Source organism: Coregonus clupeaformis, chromosome 34, assembly GCF_020615455.1.
Source record: "Coregonus clupeaformis isolate EN_2021a chromosome 34, ASM2061545v1, whole genome shotgun sequence".
Taxonomy (NCBI): Eukaryota; Metazoa; Chordata; class Actinopteri; order Salmoniformes; family Salmonidae; genus Coregonus; species Coregonus clupeaformis.
This window is the reverse complement of record NC_059225.1, coordinates 29,290,163-29,309,961: the sequence shown is the minus strand read 5'-3', so window position 1 is coordinate 29,309,961 and position 19,799 is coordinate 29,290,163. Positions and strand designations below refer to the sequence as shown.

The 19,799-nt window shown below is 40.5% G+C and overlaps 1 protein-coding gene across 2 annotated transcripts in view; it reads right to left on the bottom strand.

Annotated features, from left to right (window-relative positions):
• The window catches only part of LOC121549989 (receptor-type tyrosine-protein phosphatase N2), a 285,296-nt gene that overhangs the window by 244,210 nt on the left and 21,287 nt on the right, over positions 1-19,799 (bottom strand). For both annotated transcript variants that reach the window (XM_041862031.2, XM_045210537.1), the window contains exon 2: positions 13,957-14,007. In XM_041862031.2, the coding sequence (XP_041717965.2) occupies positions 13,957-14,007 (51 nt within the window). The remainder of the gene's footprint in view (positions 1-13,956; positions 14,008-19,799) is intronic.

Genomic DNA, 19,799 nt, shown 5'->3' with positions numbered 1-19,799 from the left:
CATAAAACATTTGATATTAAATCCAAAATGCTGGAGTATAGAGCCAAATAAAAAGTTTTAGCTTCACTGTCCAAAAAAAGAAATACGTAGGGGAGTGTACATGTTATTTTCACACTCCACATATACAAGCTGACAAAATAACTTCACATCTCCATGTAGTTACAGTGAGGGAAAAAAGTATTCGATCCCCTGCTGATTTTGTACGTTTGCCCACTGACAATGACATGATCAGTCTATAATTTTAATGGTAGGTTTATTTGAACAGTGAGAGACAGAATAACAACAAAAAAATCCAGAAAAACGCATGTCAAAAATGTTATGAATTGATTTTCATTTGAATGAGGGAATTAAGTATTTGACCCCTCTGCAAAACATGACTTAGTACTTGGTGGAAAAACCCTTGTTGGCAATCACAGAGGTCAGATGTTTCTTGTAGTTGGCCACCAGGTTTGCACACATCTCAGGAGGGATTTTGTCCCACTCCTCTTTGCAGATCTTCTCCAAGTCATTAAGGTTTCGAGGCTGACGTTTGGCAACTCGAACCTTCAGCTTCCTCCACAGATTTTCTATGGGATTAAGGTCTGGACACTGGCTAGGCCACTCCAGGACCTTAATGTGCTTCTTCTTGAGCCACTCCTTTGTTGCCTTGGCCGTGTGTTTTGGGTCATTGTCATTCTGGAATACCCATCCACGACCCATTTTCAATGCCCTGGCTGAGGGAAAGAGGTTCTCACCCAAGATTTGACGGTACATGGCCCTGTCCATCGTCCCTTTGATGCGGTGAAGTTGTCCTGTCCCCTTAGCAGAAAAACACCCCCAAAGCATAATGTTTCCACCTCCATGTTTGACAGTGGGGATGGTGTTCATGGGGTCATAGGCAGCATTCCTCCTCCAAACACGACGAGTTGAGTTGATGCAAAAGAGCTCCAATTTGGTCTCATCTGACCACAACACTTTCACCCAGTTTTCCTCTGAATCATTCAGATGTTCATTGGCAAACATCAGACGGGCCTGTACAGTGGGGGAAAAAAGTATTTAGTCAGCCACCAATTGTGCAAGTTCTCCCACTTAAAAAGATGAGAGAGGCCTGTAATTTTCATCATAGGTACACGTCAACTATGACAGACAAAATGAGGAAAAAAAATCCAGAAAATCACATTGTAGGATTTTTTATGAATTTATTTGCAGAATATGGTGGAAAATAAGTATTTGGTCAATAACAAAAGTTTCTCAATACTTTGTTATATACCCTTTGTTGGCAATGACACAGGTCAAACGTTTTCTGTAAGTCTTCACAAGGTTTTCACACACTGTTGCTGGTATTTTGGCTCATTCCTCCATGCAGATCTCCTCTAGAGCAGTGATGTTTTGGGGCTGTCGCTGGGCAACACGGACTTTCAACTCCCTCCAAAGATTTTCTATGGGGTTGAGATCTGGAGACTGGCTAGGCCACTCCAGGACCTTGAAATGCTTCTTACGAAGCCACTCCTTCGTTGCCCGGGCGGTGTGTTTGGGATCATTGTCATGCTGAAAGACCCAGCCACGTTTCATCTTCAATGCCCTTGCTGATGGAAGGAGGTTTTCACTCAAAATCTCACGATACATGGCACCATTCATTCTTTCCTTTACACGGATCAGTCGTCCTGGTCCCTTTGCAGAAAAACAGCCCCAAAGCATGATGTTTCCACCCCCATGCTTCACAGTAGGTAGGGTGTTCTTTGGATGCAACTCTGCATTCTTTGACCTCCAAACACGACGAGTTGAGTTTTTACCAAAAAGTTATATTTTGGTTTCATCTGACCATATGACATTCTCCCAATCCTCTTCTGGATCATCCAAATGCACTCTAGCAAACTTCAGACGGGCCTGGACATGTACTGGTTTAAGCAGGGGGACACGTCTGGCACTGCAGGATTTGAGTCCCTGGCGGCGTAGTGTGTTACTGATGGTAGGCTTTGTTACTTTGGTCCCAGCTCTCTACAGGTCATTCACTAGGTCCCCCGTGTGGTTCTGGGATTTTTGCTCACCGTTCTTGTGATCATTTTGACCCAACGGGGTGAGATCTTGCGTGGAGCCCCAGATCGAGGGAGATTATCAGTGGTCTTGTATGTCTTCCATTTCCTAATAATTGCTCCCACAGTTGATTTCTTCAAACCAAGCTGCTTACCTATTGCAGATTCAGTCCTCCCAGCCTGGTGCAGGTCTATAATTTTGTTTCTGGTGTCCTTTGACAGCTCTTTGGTCTTGGCCATAGTGGAGTTTGGAGTGTGACTGTTTGAGGTTGTGGACAGGTGTCTTTTATACTGATAACAAGTTCAAACAGGTGCCATTAATACAGGTAACGAGTGGAGGACAGAGGAGCCTCTTAAAGAAGAAGTTACAGGTCTGTGAGAGCCAGAAATCTTGCTTGTTTGTAGGTGACCAAATACTTATTTTCCACCATAATTTGCAAATAAATTCATTAAAAATCCTACAATGTGATTTTCTGGAAAAATTTTCCTCAATTTGTCTGTCATTGTTGACGTGTACCTATGATGAAAATTACAGGCCTCTCTCATCTTTTTAAGTGGGAGAACTTGCACAATTGGTGGCTGACTAAATACTTTTTTCCCCCACTGTATACGTGCTTTCTTGAGCAGGGGGACCTTGCGGGCGCTGCAGGATTTCAGTCCTTCACGGCGTAGTGTGTTACCAATTGTTTTCTTGGTGACTATGGTCCCAGCTGCCTTGAGATCATTGACAAGATCCTCCCGTGTAGTTCTGGGCTGATTCCTCACCATTCTCATGATCATTGCAACTCCACGAGGTGAGATCTTGCATGGAGCCCCAGGCCGAGGGAGATTGACAGGCCTTTTGTGTTTCTTCCATTTGCGAATAATCACACCAACTGTTGTCACCTTCTCACCAAGCTGCTTGGCGATGGTCTTGTAGCCCATTCCAGCCTACAATCTTGTCCCTGACATCCTTGGAGAGCTCTTTGGTCTTGGCCATGGTGGAGAGTTTGGAATCTGATTGATTGATTGCTTCTGTGGACAGGTGTCTTTTATACAGCTAACAAACTGAGATTAGGAGCACTCCCTTTAAGAGTGTGTTCCTAATCTCAGCTCGTTACCTGTATAAAAGACACATGGGTGCCAGAAATCATTCTGATTGAGAGGGGTTCAAATACTTATTTCCCTCATTAAAATGCAAATCAATTTATAACATTTTTGACATGCGTTTTTCTGGATTTTTTTGTTGTTATTCTGTCTCTCACTGTTCAAATAAACCTACCATTAAAATTATATATCATTTCTTTGTCAGTGGGCAAATGTACAAAATCAGCAGGGGATCAAATAATTTTTTCCCTCACTGTATACAGAGCACTGCAGACATGTAGCCTATGTCTGAATGACAACAGGAAAGAAAGATAATAAATAGAAGTGAGATGAGGGAGAAACAAAGAAGGATATAGAAAATGTGCAGTACTCGTCTCAACTGTTTCCAAAGGATGCTCAAAATAAGTATGGGACTCTTTATCTTTATGGTGAGAAGCCATTATTTCAGTGTGAACAGACATTCTGAATTTTAGTTTTACAAGTTGAATTTATAACAATCTCATAGGGACTATATAATAGATGAACAGACGGCAGTGACATAACAAGCGACAGGCGACTGTCTGATATTATGTTGCGCTCCTCCACCAGTTTCCATGACAACTGCCACTGTTAATGTGTTGTTTTCTCCACAGTTGACAGGACATTCCCAGCAGACATCGTACATAAGTCTGCACACGCACGCACGCACACACAGGCACACAGATGCACACACAGCAAAAACTACGGCAAAACCTTTACAATTAGCTACTGTAATTCTATATTACAGTATATTACTGTAAAGAGCAATGCATTATTGGGGCTCAATGGCATTCTGCTACAGTTAATTTGTTTTTACAGTAAAGTACTGTATTAACTGTTTTGCTGTATATTTACAGCAGCATACTGTGAGTTATGGTGCATTGTGGGAAAATGTTGTGGGTGGCAAAAAAATATGTGGACACCCCTTAAAATTAGTGGATTCGGCTATTTCAGCCACACCAGTTGCTAACAGGTGTATAAAATCGAGCATACAGCCATGCAATCTCCATAGGAAACCTTGGCAGTAGAATGGCCTTACTGAAGAGCTCAGTGACTTTCATCATAGGATGCCACCTTTCCCATAAGTCAGTTCATCAAATTTCTGCCCTGCTAGAGCTGCCCCGGTCAACTGTAAGTGCTGTTTATGTGAAGTGGAAACGTCTAGGTGCAACAACGGCTCAGCCACGAAGTGGTAGGCCACACAAGCTCACAGAAGGGAACCGCCGGGTACTGAAGCACGTAAAAATCGTCTGTTCTTGGTTGCAACACTCACTACTGAGTTCCAAACTGCCTCTGGAAGCATCGTCAGCACAATAACTGTTCGTCGGGAGCCTAAGATCACCATGCGCAATGCCAAGCGTCGGCTGGAGTGGTGTAAAGCTCGCTGCCATTGGACTCTGGAGCAGTGGAAACGCGTTCTCTGGCATGATGAATCACTCTTCACCATCTGGCAGTCCGACAGACGAATATGGGTTTGGCGGATGCCAGGAGAACGCTACCTGCCCCAATGCATAGTGCCAACTGTAAAGTTTGGTGGAGGAGGAATATTGGTCTGGGGCTGTTTTTCATTATTCGGCTAGGCTAAATAGTAACGCTACAGCATACAATGATATTCTACACTAATCTGTGCTTCCAACTTTGTGGCAACAGTTTGGGGAAGGCACTTTCCTGTTTCAGCATGACAATGTCCCCGTGCACAAAGCGAGGTCAGTGTGGAAGAACTTGACTGGCCTGCACAGAGCCCTGACCTCAACCCCATCAAACACCTTTGGGATAAATTGGAACGCCGACTGCGAGCCAGGCCTAATCGCCCAACATCAGTGTCCGACCTCACTAATGCTTTTGGGGCTGAATGGAAGCAAGTCCCTGCAGCAATGTTCCAACATCTAGTGGAAAGCCTACCCAGAAGAGTGGAGGCTGTTATAGCTGCAAAGGGGGGACGAACTCCATATTAATGCCCATGATTTTGGAATGAGATGGTCGATGAGCAGGTGTCCACATACTTTTGGTAATGTAGTGTATTTTGAGGCGTGCCTTGTAAGAGGGTATATTTGTTGCACCCATCAGTGAGAATGCTGTACCCCACAGAATACAGTACCGTACCGTATTTTTTGTATATTTGTCCTGTAATACTACAGTAACTTACTGGCTCCTGTGCTGCCAGTGATTTACAGTAATTCAGCACCAGTAACACATTTTGAGGTGTGCCTTGTAAGAAGCTATAATTGTTGCACCCATTAGTGACAGTTCAGAGTGGCAGCAAGTTTCAACCCTTTAATGGTTGAATATTAATATATAGAAGCCAGGTGTGTGTGCCGACGATTTACACTGATGATGGCCTGAGGCCCAAATCTTTGTGTTTTGTTTTCACCTTTCATGTTTTTTGAGCACCATGTTATTTTACATTCAAGCCTCAGTTTTGGATGTATTCCTTTTTTCGACAGTGTGCGGGTCTCCATCTCTTGAAGTATTTTTATTTTGAATCCTACGCACCTGGAACAGACACTATTCAGTAGTAAGGACCTCAAAAGAGCGCAGACGGCCTCTTATCATTTATGGTTGAATATTAAGCATTGTCGTTTTGATCTGTTTTGCCCTGTAATCACAGACAGTTCGGAAGCCTTTGTTTAGGCCTCTAGAAGTGCAAGTTATATAAAACACCAAATATTCATAAATATGCTGTAATATACAAATACCTAGCAGCCAACCTGCTTGCACTAATCCCATGTAATTACAGTAAAATACCAACATGATTACAGTGACATTCACTTTCTTACAGTATAGTAGGCACATTTTACAGTATTGTACTGTGTCATTGCTCTACATTTTCCAGTAATAAGTCAAGTCTCCCCAGGCAGATAGAATTACAAAATGCAGAGATTTATTTTTAAAGTATTGCTTCACTAACCACTTTAAAGTGAATGTGATAGACCACATCAAACTTTGCCTGGAGGACTGCACATGCTTTGATGGATTGGTGCTTTCCTAATGTGTGTATTGTGCCTTTTTTATTTGTGTGTATTTTTCAGGGCTCACTTGTGAAAGAGACCTGGGTCTCAATGTGATTTCCCTAAAGAAATACACAATATATAAATAAAAACATTATGGAGACTCAGGGATGGTATATTTTACCGCGAACACTGCAGCAGAAGTGAACCCCTTCGTCTGCTACTCTTTCCTCTCTGTGAGGCTACAATATGTCGAGTTTCCAAGGGAAGCTGTGAAGCGCTGGGGAAGCTGTGAGGAGAGCTGTAGCCTATTGCGTGATTGTGTTTATGAGTCTGTTATTAAATAAAGTGAAACAATGTGTATTTTTACTGCTTTTAATTAAATCATGTATGGCTATAAATATTGTATATACATTCGTTCATATGGGCAGAATATTGTAAATACAGTATAACCTACAGAAATTGGTTCAGTTATGGCCTAAAATACATTAATTCATATGGGTAGAATATTGTGGCCAATGAAAAGGCTGAAGGCTAAATACAGCCTATACTATATCTATACATATATCTAGTTTCTACAATGTATTTTCATTTTAATGAATGTATTTTGGAGATAATACTTGATAGATGCGCATTAGGTGTCCAGCTGTATATTCAGGCCTATGTAGGAAAATGTTCAACAATCATTAGCTGATTAAGATTCGTTTTTTCTGAATGACAGTCAAGTGATTAAAAGTGGTTTATTTACAGCAGGTTATAGTAAGAACGCTTCAAGGTAATGAGTTAATGTTTTTATATGTTTCTGTGTGTCAAATTGGACACCTAGTCCACAGTGTGCAATTGTGTAGGCATAGGCTATTGCGCTACACCCAATGGTATTTTCCGTTCCATTATTCAGCACATTTAGAATGACAACAAATTGGTAGCCTAGTGGGCTTATAAACAAAATGATCTGGTAATCATGTTATGAAATTTCATGACAAAGAAATATAAAATTATAGTCCTAAATGTTGATGTTAGACCCAATGTGTCTCTCCTCACTGATGTCAATGAATGCATGGTGGGCAATCGAATTGTGCATGTGACTTGATTGAATTTGAATTATGTGAATAACCTAATGATAATGACGATGTTATTGACTATTAACATATTGACTGCAGACCCTTTAATCATAGGCTATTGTTACTTTGTGTCTCTAAAATCACAATGTTTCCATTTCTATAGTCATGTGACAAATTATGTAATCTTTTTTTTTCTTTTTTTTATATGTTGGCCTTTTACCAGATCCAAATATTTTGCATGAACTGTATTTCCATAACTGATAAAATGTATGTGGCAAAAGGCCTATAGACAAGCCTAATAGTCTGCCCATATGAACAAATTCCTTTTAGGCCATAGCCTCAAAAACAGCCATGATTTAATGAAAAGCAGAAAATAGACACAACATTGTTTCACATTCTGTAGCCCTTTCCTGCAATCAAATGACCAAATCGCCCTCTAGTGGCCTCATGGGTGGAAAGTTATTAATATTTTTCATCATTTCATAATTAATAAACATTATTTTTAAACGCCTGCCGAAAATCTGGTGGTTCAATGTCAAACGGTTTCATTATATTTCAGTCTTCTGTGATGTATATAAAGTGTAATGTTGGGATGCAAACTCATAATTGAATACTTTTCAACTCTACAGTGCCTTCGGAAAGTATTCAGACCCCTTGGCTTTTTTAGCATTTTGTTACGTTACAGCATTATTCTAAAATCGATTAAATAAATAAAATGTACTCAGCAATCTACACATAATACCCCATAATGACAAAGCAAAAACAGGTTTTTAGAAATGTTTGCAAATGTATAAAAAATATAAAACAGAAATACCTTATTTACATAAGTATTCAGACCCTTTGCAATGAGACTCGACATTTAGCTCAGTGCATCCTGTTTCCATCGATCATCCTTGAGATGTTTCTACCTTGATTGGAGTCCACCTGTGGTAAATTCAATTGATTGGACATGATTTGGAAATGCAGATATACGTCATCGCACCCTTCAAGAAGTTTCTTTTTCATATGCTTCCATCTGTTTATATATAAAAAAAGAAAGAACTAAACCGAATGGTTGAGATGACCCTGTTTATTTGGTCCCACATTGCATGTCAGAGCAAAAACCAAGCCATGAGGTCGAAGGAATTGTCCATAGAGCTCAGAGACAGGATTGTGTAGAGGCACATATCTGGGGAAGGGTACCAAAACATTTCTGCAGCATTGAAGGTCCCCAAGAACACAGTTTGGAACCACCAAGACTCTTCCTAGAGCTGGCCGACCGGCCAAACTGAGCAATCGGGGGTGAAGGGACTTGGTCAGGGAGGTGACCAAGAACCCGATGGTCACTCTGACAGAGCTCTATTCCTCTGTAAAGATGGGAGAACCTTCCAGAAGGACAACCATCTCTGCAGCACTCCACCAATCAGGACTTTATGGTAGAGTGGCCAGATGGAAGCCACTCCGCAATAAAAGGCACAAGACAGCCCGCTTGGAGTTTGCCAAAAGGCACCTAAAGACTCTCAGACCATGAGAAACAAGATTCTCTGGTCTGACGAAACCAAGATTGAACTCTTTGGCCTGAATGCCAAGCGTCACGTCGGGAAGAAACCTGGCACCATCCCTACGGTGAAGCATGGTGGTGGCAGCATCATGCGGTGGGGACTGGGAGACTAGTCAGGATCGAGCGAAAGATGAACGGAGCAAAGTACAGAGAGATCCTTGATGAAAACCTGCTCCAGAGCGCTCAGGGCCTCAGACTGGGGCGAAGGTTCACCTTCCAACAGAACAACGACCCTAAGCACACACCCAAGACAACGCAGGAGTGGCTTCGGGACAAGTCTCTGAATGTCCTTGAGTGGCCTAGCCTGAGCCCGGAATTGAACCTGATTGAACATATCTGAAGAGACCTGAAAATAGCTGTGCAGCAACGCTCCCATCCAAACTGACAGAGATTGAGAGGATCTGCAGATAAGAATGGGAGAAACTCCCCAAATACAGGTGTGCCAAGCTTGTAGAGTCGTACTCAAGGCTGTAATCGCTGCCAAAGGTGCTTCAACAAAGTACTGAGTAAAGGGTCTGAATATTTATGTAAATGTGATATTTCCGGGTTTTTAAAAAAAATACATTTGCAAAGAATTATAACCTGTTTTTGTTTTGTCATTATGGGGTATTGTGTGTAGATTGATGAGGGGGAAAAAACAATTTAATACATTTTTGAATAAGGCTGTAACCTAACAAAATGTGGAAAAAGTCAAGGGGTCTGAATACTTTCCGAAGGCACTGTATATCTGACATGGTACAGGTGTCTTCTTTTTTTAAGCATATAACCCTGTGTGAGGTGTATACTTTTGTTTCAAAGTAGTTTTGTTTAAGTCTACCAAGAAACTCTGTTTACAACGCATACATCGAGTGCGCAGAGGGATCTGTACACGGTGTTGTACCTTCGCTTTTGCATTTTTGCTCGTCAAAAAGACACCTAACACACTGACTTTTTTCATGTGTTTCAAACTGTGTTTTAATTTCACGCTTGAACGAGCAGTACATGTTTTTTGTGGGCCACATGGAGAGTTGAACAAACAAAAGACAACACGCAAAGCTGCAGAGTTATCAAATATTGAGACATTCATAATGAAAAATGTAGTAGGTAACATGCCAAAAGAGGGCCACAACAACATGAGGTGTTTGAACAAACCATTGGGGTCTGAGCTAAAACGCTGATGGACAACAGGGCACACTGCTTTTCCAATACTGCTTTGCCAAGGCTACAGGAGCATTCAGCTGACAAAAAAGAAATATCTGTGTGTCCCCATGCATGCACAGAAAGTAACCATAATCAGTCTAACCAAAAGTTGACCAAAGGTAATGCACTATATAAGGAATAAGGGGCCATTTGGGACACATTAATAGAGTTGTTTTGTGTGTGAGGCCTTGGAAAATAAATCAGTAGAATGTTGATTGACAGATATGAGGCTTTTTTGCCCCAGGTAAGGAATTCTCAATCCAGACATTCTATCCTTCCCCATTGTGACAGACAGCCAGAATCCTACCACCAGTAAAGCCATTTATCTGTGAGCACTAATGCTTAAGGATAACACAACGAATCACTAAAGCTGACAGGCAATCAAGGACAGCAAGCATTTCAGGAGGAGACCTGCCAGTCTGAAGTTGGGAGAAACAGGCTCTGGAGACAATACCATTGGAAATGCCTCTGGCAGCATCTCAAATGGCACCCTTTTCCCAAATAGTGCACTGATTTTACACAAGGCCCCTTCATCCCAAATTGCACCATATTCCCTACATAGTGCACTAGTTTTGACCAGAGCCATATTGGAAATAGGGTGCCATTTGGGGCGCAGCCTCTATATCAGTCTGAATAAACATGTTAACCCACAATTGTAACCTCGTAATCACAAGCTATGAGCTACACAGTATGACACAGTAGGTCTATATCAGCAATCTACATTGTGACATTGTTAGTAATATCGGTTGATTAGATTGGAGCAGAAAAAGGAAGGTGAAGCAAGGTCTATAGGAAGTTGGAAGTTCTTCACAGACCACACAAGGCTCTAGATTGAGCCAAGCTGACCACTAGTCAATACTACAACATCACTTAGAGTTTAATAGAAACACAAGGTTGACCTGGGGGGGTCATCAAGCCCTTAACCAATGTACATTATGCTTCTCACACAAGCTTCTGGTGTAAAAGATGCATTTCGTTTTCTTCGAAAAGTGCTCACCAGAAACAGACACCTGGGAGCAAAGTATCTTGAATTGAAAAGAACGTTGTTACATTTTACATTGTAGTCATTTATCAGACGCTCTTATCCAGAGGTACTTACAGTTAGTGAGTGCATACATTTTTCATACTGGCCCCCCGTTGTAGTTAAGGATACATTTGTCTTCAAGATATTTTGTATTTGTAACAAGATACCTTTTGATGTATCTTTGCCCATCTCTGGCTAGTGCCAAGCACATTACTGTAATAGTCACAGTAACTTGTCACCAGCTTCCTGTAAGCTGCTGTAATATCAGAGCAACGATACAGTATAATGCTGTAAAGTTAGCCTACTATACTGTAAGAAAGTTAACGCTACTCTAATTGCAATATTGGCAATGTGCCTACACACATTCAATCGTTAGGGCACTTCTACCACATATCAGTTCAATTGGTACAGCACTCTTACTAACGGGTGCAAGAAATAGCCTCAAGGCACGCCTCAAAATATTTTAATGAGCCCGAAAAAACAATACCATGCACCCACTAGTGTTCAAAAGGTTTTTGGCGCTCCTAAAATACAGTATGGTACTTTATTCTGTGGGGTGGTACTGAATTACTGTAAATTACTGGCAGCACAGTAAATTACTGTTGATTTACAGGAAAGGGTTTTTAGATTACCAAAATAGAGTATGGTACTGGAGTCTGTGGGGTTGTACTGAATTCACGTAAATTACTGGCAGCACCGTAGCCAGTAAGTTACTGTAGAATTATGTTTTTAGACTCTAAAAATACGATATGGTACTGTATTCTGTGGGGTACAGCATTCTCACTAACGGGTGCAACAAATATAGCCTCTTACAAGGCACGCCTCAAATGTTTAATCAACCAGAGATTCTCACCCCGCCCACAACATTTTCCCACAATGCACCATAATTCACAGTATGCTGCTGTAAATATTATTGAGCCCCTATAATGTATTGCTCTTTACAGTACTGTACTGTAATATAAAATTACAGTAGCTAACTATCAATATTTTGCTGTAAATTTACTGCAATTTGTTACAGTGAGTTAATGGAGACGCTAAGAGTTTTGCCAAATATTCTCAGCCATGGAAAAGGGGCCATTTGCTGGTGAGGGTGTGAAATGACTTCCCTCTAGAAATCTTCCTCCTGTGTCACTGACCGACATGCCAGCAGCCAGGCTGAATGAGAAACAGAGTAAGGTTGAACCAATAAACCAGGTTAGTTTTTCAGGGACCGCAAGCAGAGACTAAGTGGCAGAGCTAGTTATATAACCACATGCTCTTCTCACAGTGTTATTCATTATAAGTGAATGAGTCTATAGAGTGACAGAGCATAATCTTAGATATGAATAAGGGTGCACTTTATAGGCTGTAATCCCACTTTGGGCGGGTCTCTAATGATTGATTGGCAGTTAAAAACTGATAGTCAATCTCTCTGCAGCTGACATGGAAGAATACCACTTTTATGAGTCAAAAACCTTCTTGGATACGTTCAAGAAGCCTCTTCTCCTTCATTTTTCATGAGTTAAACCACAGTAGCTAAACTCACTCTGTCTCATCATCAACATAAAGCAAGAAAGGCCTCACCACCACACTCTATCCAAAGAGCCTCTGGGTATTCTGCTCGAGAGGTGTCAGCAATTTCCCTTTTATTAGACTATGTAAAGCACACCAGTCAGGGTTATTAAACGCAAACCCTATTTTTCATTTCAGCACTGTGCCTACTCTCACTCAGTTCCCTCCTGCTAAACTGGGTTAATATGGAAATGAGGGTAGAGACATAATCTAAATTATTTCTACATGCTGTGAGGCCAGAGAGTAATGTATAGAGAGATTACAGAATCAAAATAACTATTTTATATTTTTCTTAAGATTTTCTTAAGAATTTTCTTAAGATTTTATATTATGAGTTTGGAAATAGAATCAATGTGAAAAGATGGAGATCCAATGTAAGTGTTCCTTTGCAAGCCTCACCTCATTTGCTGGATTGATTTTATAATAAGCTCATTTAGACTAAATGAAGCGAAATAACATTTAAACCCAGACGTTTAGTCATTATGTTTACTGGTGTATAGAAAAATCAAACAGATGTGGTGTCTCAGTTAGGCCAGGGATCTGTTGAAAGCATATGACAGAGAACAACACAGGCCATATGTATCAAGTGTCTCAGAGTAGAAGTGCTGATTGAAGATCAGTTTGGCCTTTTACTGTAGATCACAATGAATAAGCCTAAATGGACAGGGTGAAGCTGATCCTGGACCAGCACTCCTACTCTGAGATGTAAAAAAATATATATATGTTTTTACATTTTTATATTTTGGGATCTGGCCACGGACCCCTGCCACTTTGAGTACCCCTGACCTATGCAACTGTACGCAATTCTTCCCAAAGGCCAAATTAACAAAGCCTCCGCATTTCCCCCCTCACTCAAGATGTGACACATTGTCTGGGCAACAGTAATCTTTGTTAACCCAGAAGTATAATCTTTTTTTGCAGTTTGTGAAGTCACCACCCTCGCAAAAGAAAACAGATATACTGCGTGTTCTCCATCTTTTTACTCCCAGGACAAGTCATTTTATGTCCAATGGTATGAACACTCATAGCTAGAGGCAAACTACAGAGGCAATTCATTCTATACTCTATATATAACCATGAGAACTTGGTTGAGAATCTAAGGTTCTGTGGAGGTGTTGTGCGATCAAAAAACACCACAAATATTCTACATTTCTTTATTTTCCAATATTTATGTTTGGCCCTAAGGACTTTGTGCTTGTCTCACACTTGACTTATCAGCTTTGTTTGAGCTGAATGTTTACAGAAGCTCTCTGGTGCTTCTCTCAGGTTACATACCAAATGGAACCCTATTCCATATTTAGTGCATTACTATTGACCAGAGCCATATGGGTCCTGGTCAAAAGTAGTGCTCTATAAAGGGAATAGGGTGCCATTTGAGAGGCAGACTCAGTTTCCCACGGGTAATGATGAAAAGTAATGAGTGTTTTACAATAGTGTGTGTGTGTGTCGATACGATTTGATACCATCACTGAAGGGCTACTGTATAATGAGGGTGGTGGGCAGTTGGTTGATAACTCTTTGTAGCTGACTGGCTTACCATTAGCGCAGAACTCGTAATGTGTACAGAGCTCATCCTCGAACAGGCAACCTGAAACAGACAGAGAAATGAAAACTTAAAACACAATTTACAACACATCACAATCACACTCAAAGGGACAATACACCGGGCGCTGATGACGTGGACGTCGATTAAGGCAGCCCCCCGCACCTCTCTGATTCAGAGGGGTTGGGTTAAATGCGGAAGACACATTTTGGTTGAATGCATTCAGTTGTGCAACTGACTCGGTATCCCTTCCCTATTTATTCCAGACACAGAATGCTAATCTCTGTCATCTCTATTCAAGCTAAATGTCCCTGTGAACAAGGGTCAAGGAGTAAGGGATAAAATGTTAAAAAAGGCAACATTAACAACAACACTGACTGTACATCAAGTCCCTTCACATAACCAGATTTGAGGAGTACAGAGGCACACAGCACCATCATACACCCCTGTGCCATTGGCTTTTAGCGTGAGCTCTATGCCAGTGTGTTCCAAGAGCACCAGCTGCCAGCCACGGCTCCACACTTTTCAGTGTTAAATTAACACCCTGCTTAGTGTAAAGCCTTGTTTGCATATTTCCCAGAGTGCCTTGCCTTTCGAGTGAATTGTAGAGTAACCACCCATTACTGTATTTCTTTTGTGACAGAGACATGGTTGTTGCATTCATCTTCTTCATTCATTCATCTTCATATTTTGAGAGTTTTACCCTAACACAGTGGCCTGAATCCCCTGGTTTTAAGGCATGGACATCACATTATGCTGGTTTGCAAAGTGATGTATGTGTAATTCTGGCTGGAATCCAGCTGGAGTGGGGATAGCAAACACTAGATATTTCTATTCACCTGCAACCTGCATTCAGAATGACTGCTGGGTTGGAAAGATTAAGACATAAGACTACCTAAACCATCTAAACTGGAACAACCATTTCAGTAACAGGTGCAATAACATATTCGATTTGTTTAGAAAAATATGACATTTATATTTGAGTAGCATAAGATGAATTAATCAATCAATTGATTAATTCTAAAAATCTACTTGCAGTAGAGCATGCTGGGAAATATAATAATGATGGGAGTGGTTTTGGTTTAACATTCGATATTAACATCAACACTGGGGTTCTTTTACACCAATGAGTGTTAATTTAAAATGTACAGAGTTAATTTAACACCTGAATCAACACTAGAAATGTTACACTGACAAATCAACACTAGGTAACACTTGCCAATTTGCTGTGTGTGTAACTGTGGTCTGCTCAGGGTTTCTGCTTATGTGATGTGGGACAATGTCATGGTAGACGTAATCAGAATGATCGTTAATAATCTCTCTCTCTCGCTCTCTAGCTAGCTAATGTTAGCATTGTTAGCTAATTTTGACAAACTTTTCTAGCTAATGACAACATTGTCATCTGTCTAAAGTAGGAATTTGATGACTTGATAATGATGGCAAAGTTGTTTCCTACTAAATATTTGCCTACTTTAGCAATGTCATCGTATATCAAGGACACGATAGTGTAATTTTGACAAAACAGTCATTAGCCTCTGTCCAGAATGATATCCCCCTCGGACAGAGTTGCACAGCAGAATGGACTGAGTAGGAGGAGAAACCTTAAACAGAATCCTTTAAGAAAATGAACGGGAGTAGTCTATTAATCACTGAGATAGAGAGAGATTTTGTACATTTATTAAAACATAATGTTCTCTTGGCCAATTTGATTAGAGTCACACAATGTACTAATAGCTATTTAATAGTCAGGGGAGTGCCATTCCACAAAGGGACATAATCACAAAGCCATTATGTAGCTCTGCTTTCAGGGACAAACACACTCACACGCACACATACAGTTTTTCTCTTTCACACCAAATGTCTCCAGCTGTTCAGCAGTGGCGGTCAGTGTTGTTTAAGATGTGCATGGCCTTATTTCTATTACAGCATGTTGGATGACTGTCATTCATATTCCATTCACCCAGTTGCAACGTAACAGCGATAGGTTTAGGCTACTACATGATACTCTAATGTTCCCTATACATATCATGAGGTTGCTACAACCTAGCCTATGAATGAAAGTTTACAACGTAGGTGCACACAGGTCGAGAGAAACATTTGAGTTGACAGACAGTGACATATGGACAGACAATGACAGATTCAATACCGCCTTGCACACTCTTGCCTGCATCTAGCTGATATAGGGTGTAACCATTAGTCCAACAGTTGCAAATTATCCCCGTTTCCTTCAGTTTTCTTCTGTTTAAGAAAAGTTTTTCAACAGAATCAGCAGAATGAATACACCCCTGATCACTCGTATACACAGTTCACTTTCATAACAGCCACGTTCTATTCCTTCTCGCATCTATGCGCTCTACTCCTCTCACCTTTTCCCTTCACTTGTGGACTTCAATGCACAATTATAATCAATTATTTGGTGCTGTGAATATATTTAGTACAGTTTTATCTAAAAAGGATAACTTTTTTTATGTTTTACCATTTTTACTTCTATGAAATTCACTGAGGAGGATGGTCCTCCCCTTCCTCCTCCGAGGAGCCTCCTCCACTGCTGTCCAGATACACTACCGTTCAAAAGTTTGTGTCACTTAGAAATGTCCTTGTTTTCAAAAGAAAAGCAATTTTTTTGTCCATTAACTAACATCAAATTGATCAGAAATACAGTGTAGACATTGTTAATGTTGTAAATGTCTATTTTAGCTGGAAACGGCTGATTTTTTATGGAATATCTACATAGGCGTACAGAGGCCCATTATAAGCAACCATCAGTCCTATGTTCCAATGGCACGTTGTGTTTGCTAATCCAAGTTTATCATTTTAAAAGGCTAATTGATAATTAGAAAACCCTTTTGCAATTATGTTAGCACAGCTGAAAACCGATCCTAGAAGAGCACTGAGAAGTTTTGTGAAAACTGAACAATATCCGTGTGAAATGTGTCCGAAATGGAGGCTATGCATTTTGAACTGCAACCTGGACCATGCGTCAGTGCTTCAAGACCCTCAACAAAGCATATGATGGCCTCTTCATCATGCTCCTCACCCCTTGGCAATTACTGTCAGTGCCCTCAGCTTTACCACCTAATCACTCCACCAACTACTTCATTCATCATGTTGTTTGTGAGGGCTTGTCAATATTAATGAATGCCTTCAATTTAATGAATTGTCTGCTGTGTGTGCGTGGGTGGATGGGTATGTGTGTCTGTGTCTGTGTCTGTGTGTCTTTCTGTCTGTGTGTGTGTGTGTTAGTCCAATAGTACCGAGTGAACGGGCAGGACGTCCAATTGATAACGCCACCGTTGCCACGTCGCCACTCCCGGAGGCGGCGGCAGCAATTATTAAAATTGACTTTTAATTAAAATGCAATCAGTGAGGATAATGTTGATTACCTCAGGACAAAATAAATTATAAATGGATCGTGTGGTTATCATCAGGTATCTGAGGAGAGAAAATCTTCAGAGAAAAACTCATATCTAAATTAAACATCCATATTACAACACATTACTAATTGTTATCTTGTAAAGGAGCGCTAACTGAACAGAACAAGGATTTGTACTTGCTTGGATAACACAGCCTAATTTTATTTTTTTACTTTAGGAGTAGCCTCAGCATTTAGGAGTAGTCTCAGAATTTAGGAGTTGTCTCAGCATTTAGGAGTAGTCTCAACATTTAGGAGTAGTCTCAGCTATCCTGCTTCTCGTGGGCCCATGAAAGGTTCCACAAATTGTGTGAGGGGTAGGAATGGGCTGATTTCTCCATCCCATTCTCCGGCCGTTGTATTGGGCAGCTCAATGGTGAGAAATGTCTCAGTCCCTGGAGAAAAAACGTTGTGCTATCCAGGAGCATGAGTACATGACATCAATAAGCTGCTCCCAAACATTTTAAAACTGCATCAGCAAATTGAGTCTATCATAGTTCATGTGGGATTCAATGACATTATGAAGGGCAGCTCAGAACAGCTGAAGATGGATTTTAAAGAACTGATTGGGTCTCTGCTTGACACCAACAAATGCCCAATAATATCTAGCCCTGTGCCCTCCCTAAATTGTGGCATTGAATGTTTCAGCAGACTTCTAGCCCTCCATAACTGGCTATGTGACTATTGCAGCTCTGTGGGTGTAACATTTAATGACAATTTTGATACCTTCTGGAAACAAAGCTTGTTTTATATAGATAGGATCCACCCAAAATCATTTGGGTTCCTGGATCCTTTCACAGCATTATAATGCTGCAATGACACAATGACCCAAGCCCAGCTAAGTTAATCCCTACCATTGTGTCACTGAGTTGTCATAATGGTTCAGCAAATGTACATTATCCCATGGGCGTTGGTAACCTAATGTTTGTCCCTCTAACTGCCCTGAATGCTTCTGCTGATCCTACAGCTATTGTATGCAGTAATCATGTGCCTATGAACAATAGTTATACTGTTAGCACTGAGGTGGTGTGCCCTAGCAGGAAGTCCACTGTGTGCAGCTCACCCTGCACTAAAATAAATAACATCAGCATGTCTACTTCTGCTAAGCTTCTCAGTAAAGCAATGAAAACAATCAAGCACCCCAGAAAAGTGCAAAAAATAGCCCACGTTAACATATGTAGCTTAAGAAACAAGGTTCATGAAATCAATAATTTGCTAGTAACAGATGACATTCATATTCTGACAATCTCTGAAACTAAGTTAGATAATACCTTTGATGATACAGTGGAAGCAATGCATAGTTATAACATCCACAGAAAAGACAGAAATGCCAATGGTGGAGGCATTGCTGTTTATATTCAGAACCACATTCATGTAAAGATTAGAGAGGATCAGATGTTAAATACTGTTGAAGTAATATGGCTACAGGTTAATCTGCCTCACCTAAAGCCCATTCTTGTGGAAAGCTGCTATAGACCACCAAGTGCTAACAGTCATTATCTGGATAACGTGTGAAATGCTTGATAATGTATGTTATATCAACAGAGAAGTATATTTTCTGTGTAATTTCAATATTGACTGGCTTTCATCAAGCTGCCCACTCAAGAAAAAGCTTCAAACTGTAACCAGTGCCTGCAACCTGGTTCAGGTTATCAGTCAACCTACCAGGGTAGTTACAAACAGCACAGGAATTAAATCATCAACATGTATTGATCACATCTTTACTAATGCTGCAGAAATTTGCTTTAAAGCAGTATCCAAATCCATTGGATGTAGTGATCACAATATAGTAGCCATATGTAGGAAAACCAAAGTTCCAAAGGCTGGGCCTAATATAGTGTATAAGAGGTCACACAAAAGTTTTGTAGTGATTCCTATGTTGTTGATGTAAAGAATATTAGTTGTTCTGTGGTGTGTAATGAGGAGCAACCAGATGCCGCACTTGACACATTTATGAAATGTCATATTCCAGTTACTAATAAGCAAGAACCCATTAAGAAAATGACTGTAAAAACTGTTAAATCCCTGTGGATTGATGAAGAATTGAAAAATTGTATGGTTGAGAGGGATGAGGCAAAAGGAATGGCAAATAACTCTGTCTGCACAACCCATTGGCAAACGTACTGCAAATTGAGAAATAATGTGACTAAACTGCATAAAAAGAAGAAGAAACTATACAATGAGACAAAGATAAATTATACAAAGAATGATAGTAAAAAGCTTTGGAGAACCTTAAATGACATTTTGGGAAAAAAGACAAACTCAGCTCCATCATTCATTGAATAAGATGGCTCATTCATCACAAAACCCACTGATATTGCCAATTACTTTCATGATTTTTTCATTGGCAAGATTAGCAAACTTAGGCATGACATGCCTGCAACAAACGCAGACACTACACATCCAAGTATAACTGATCAAATTA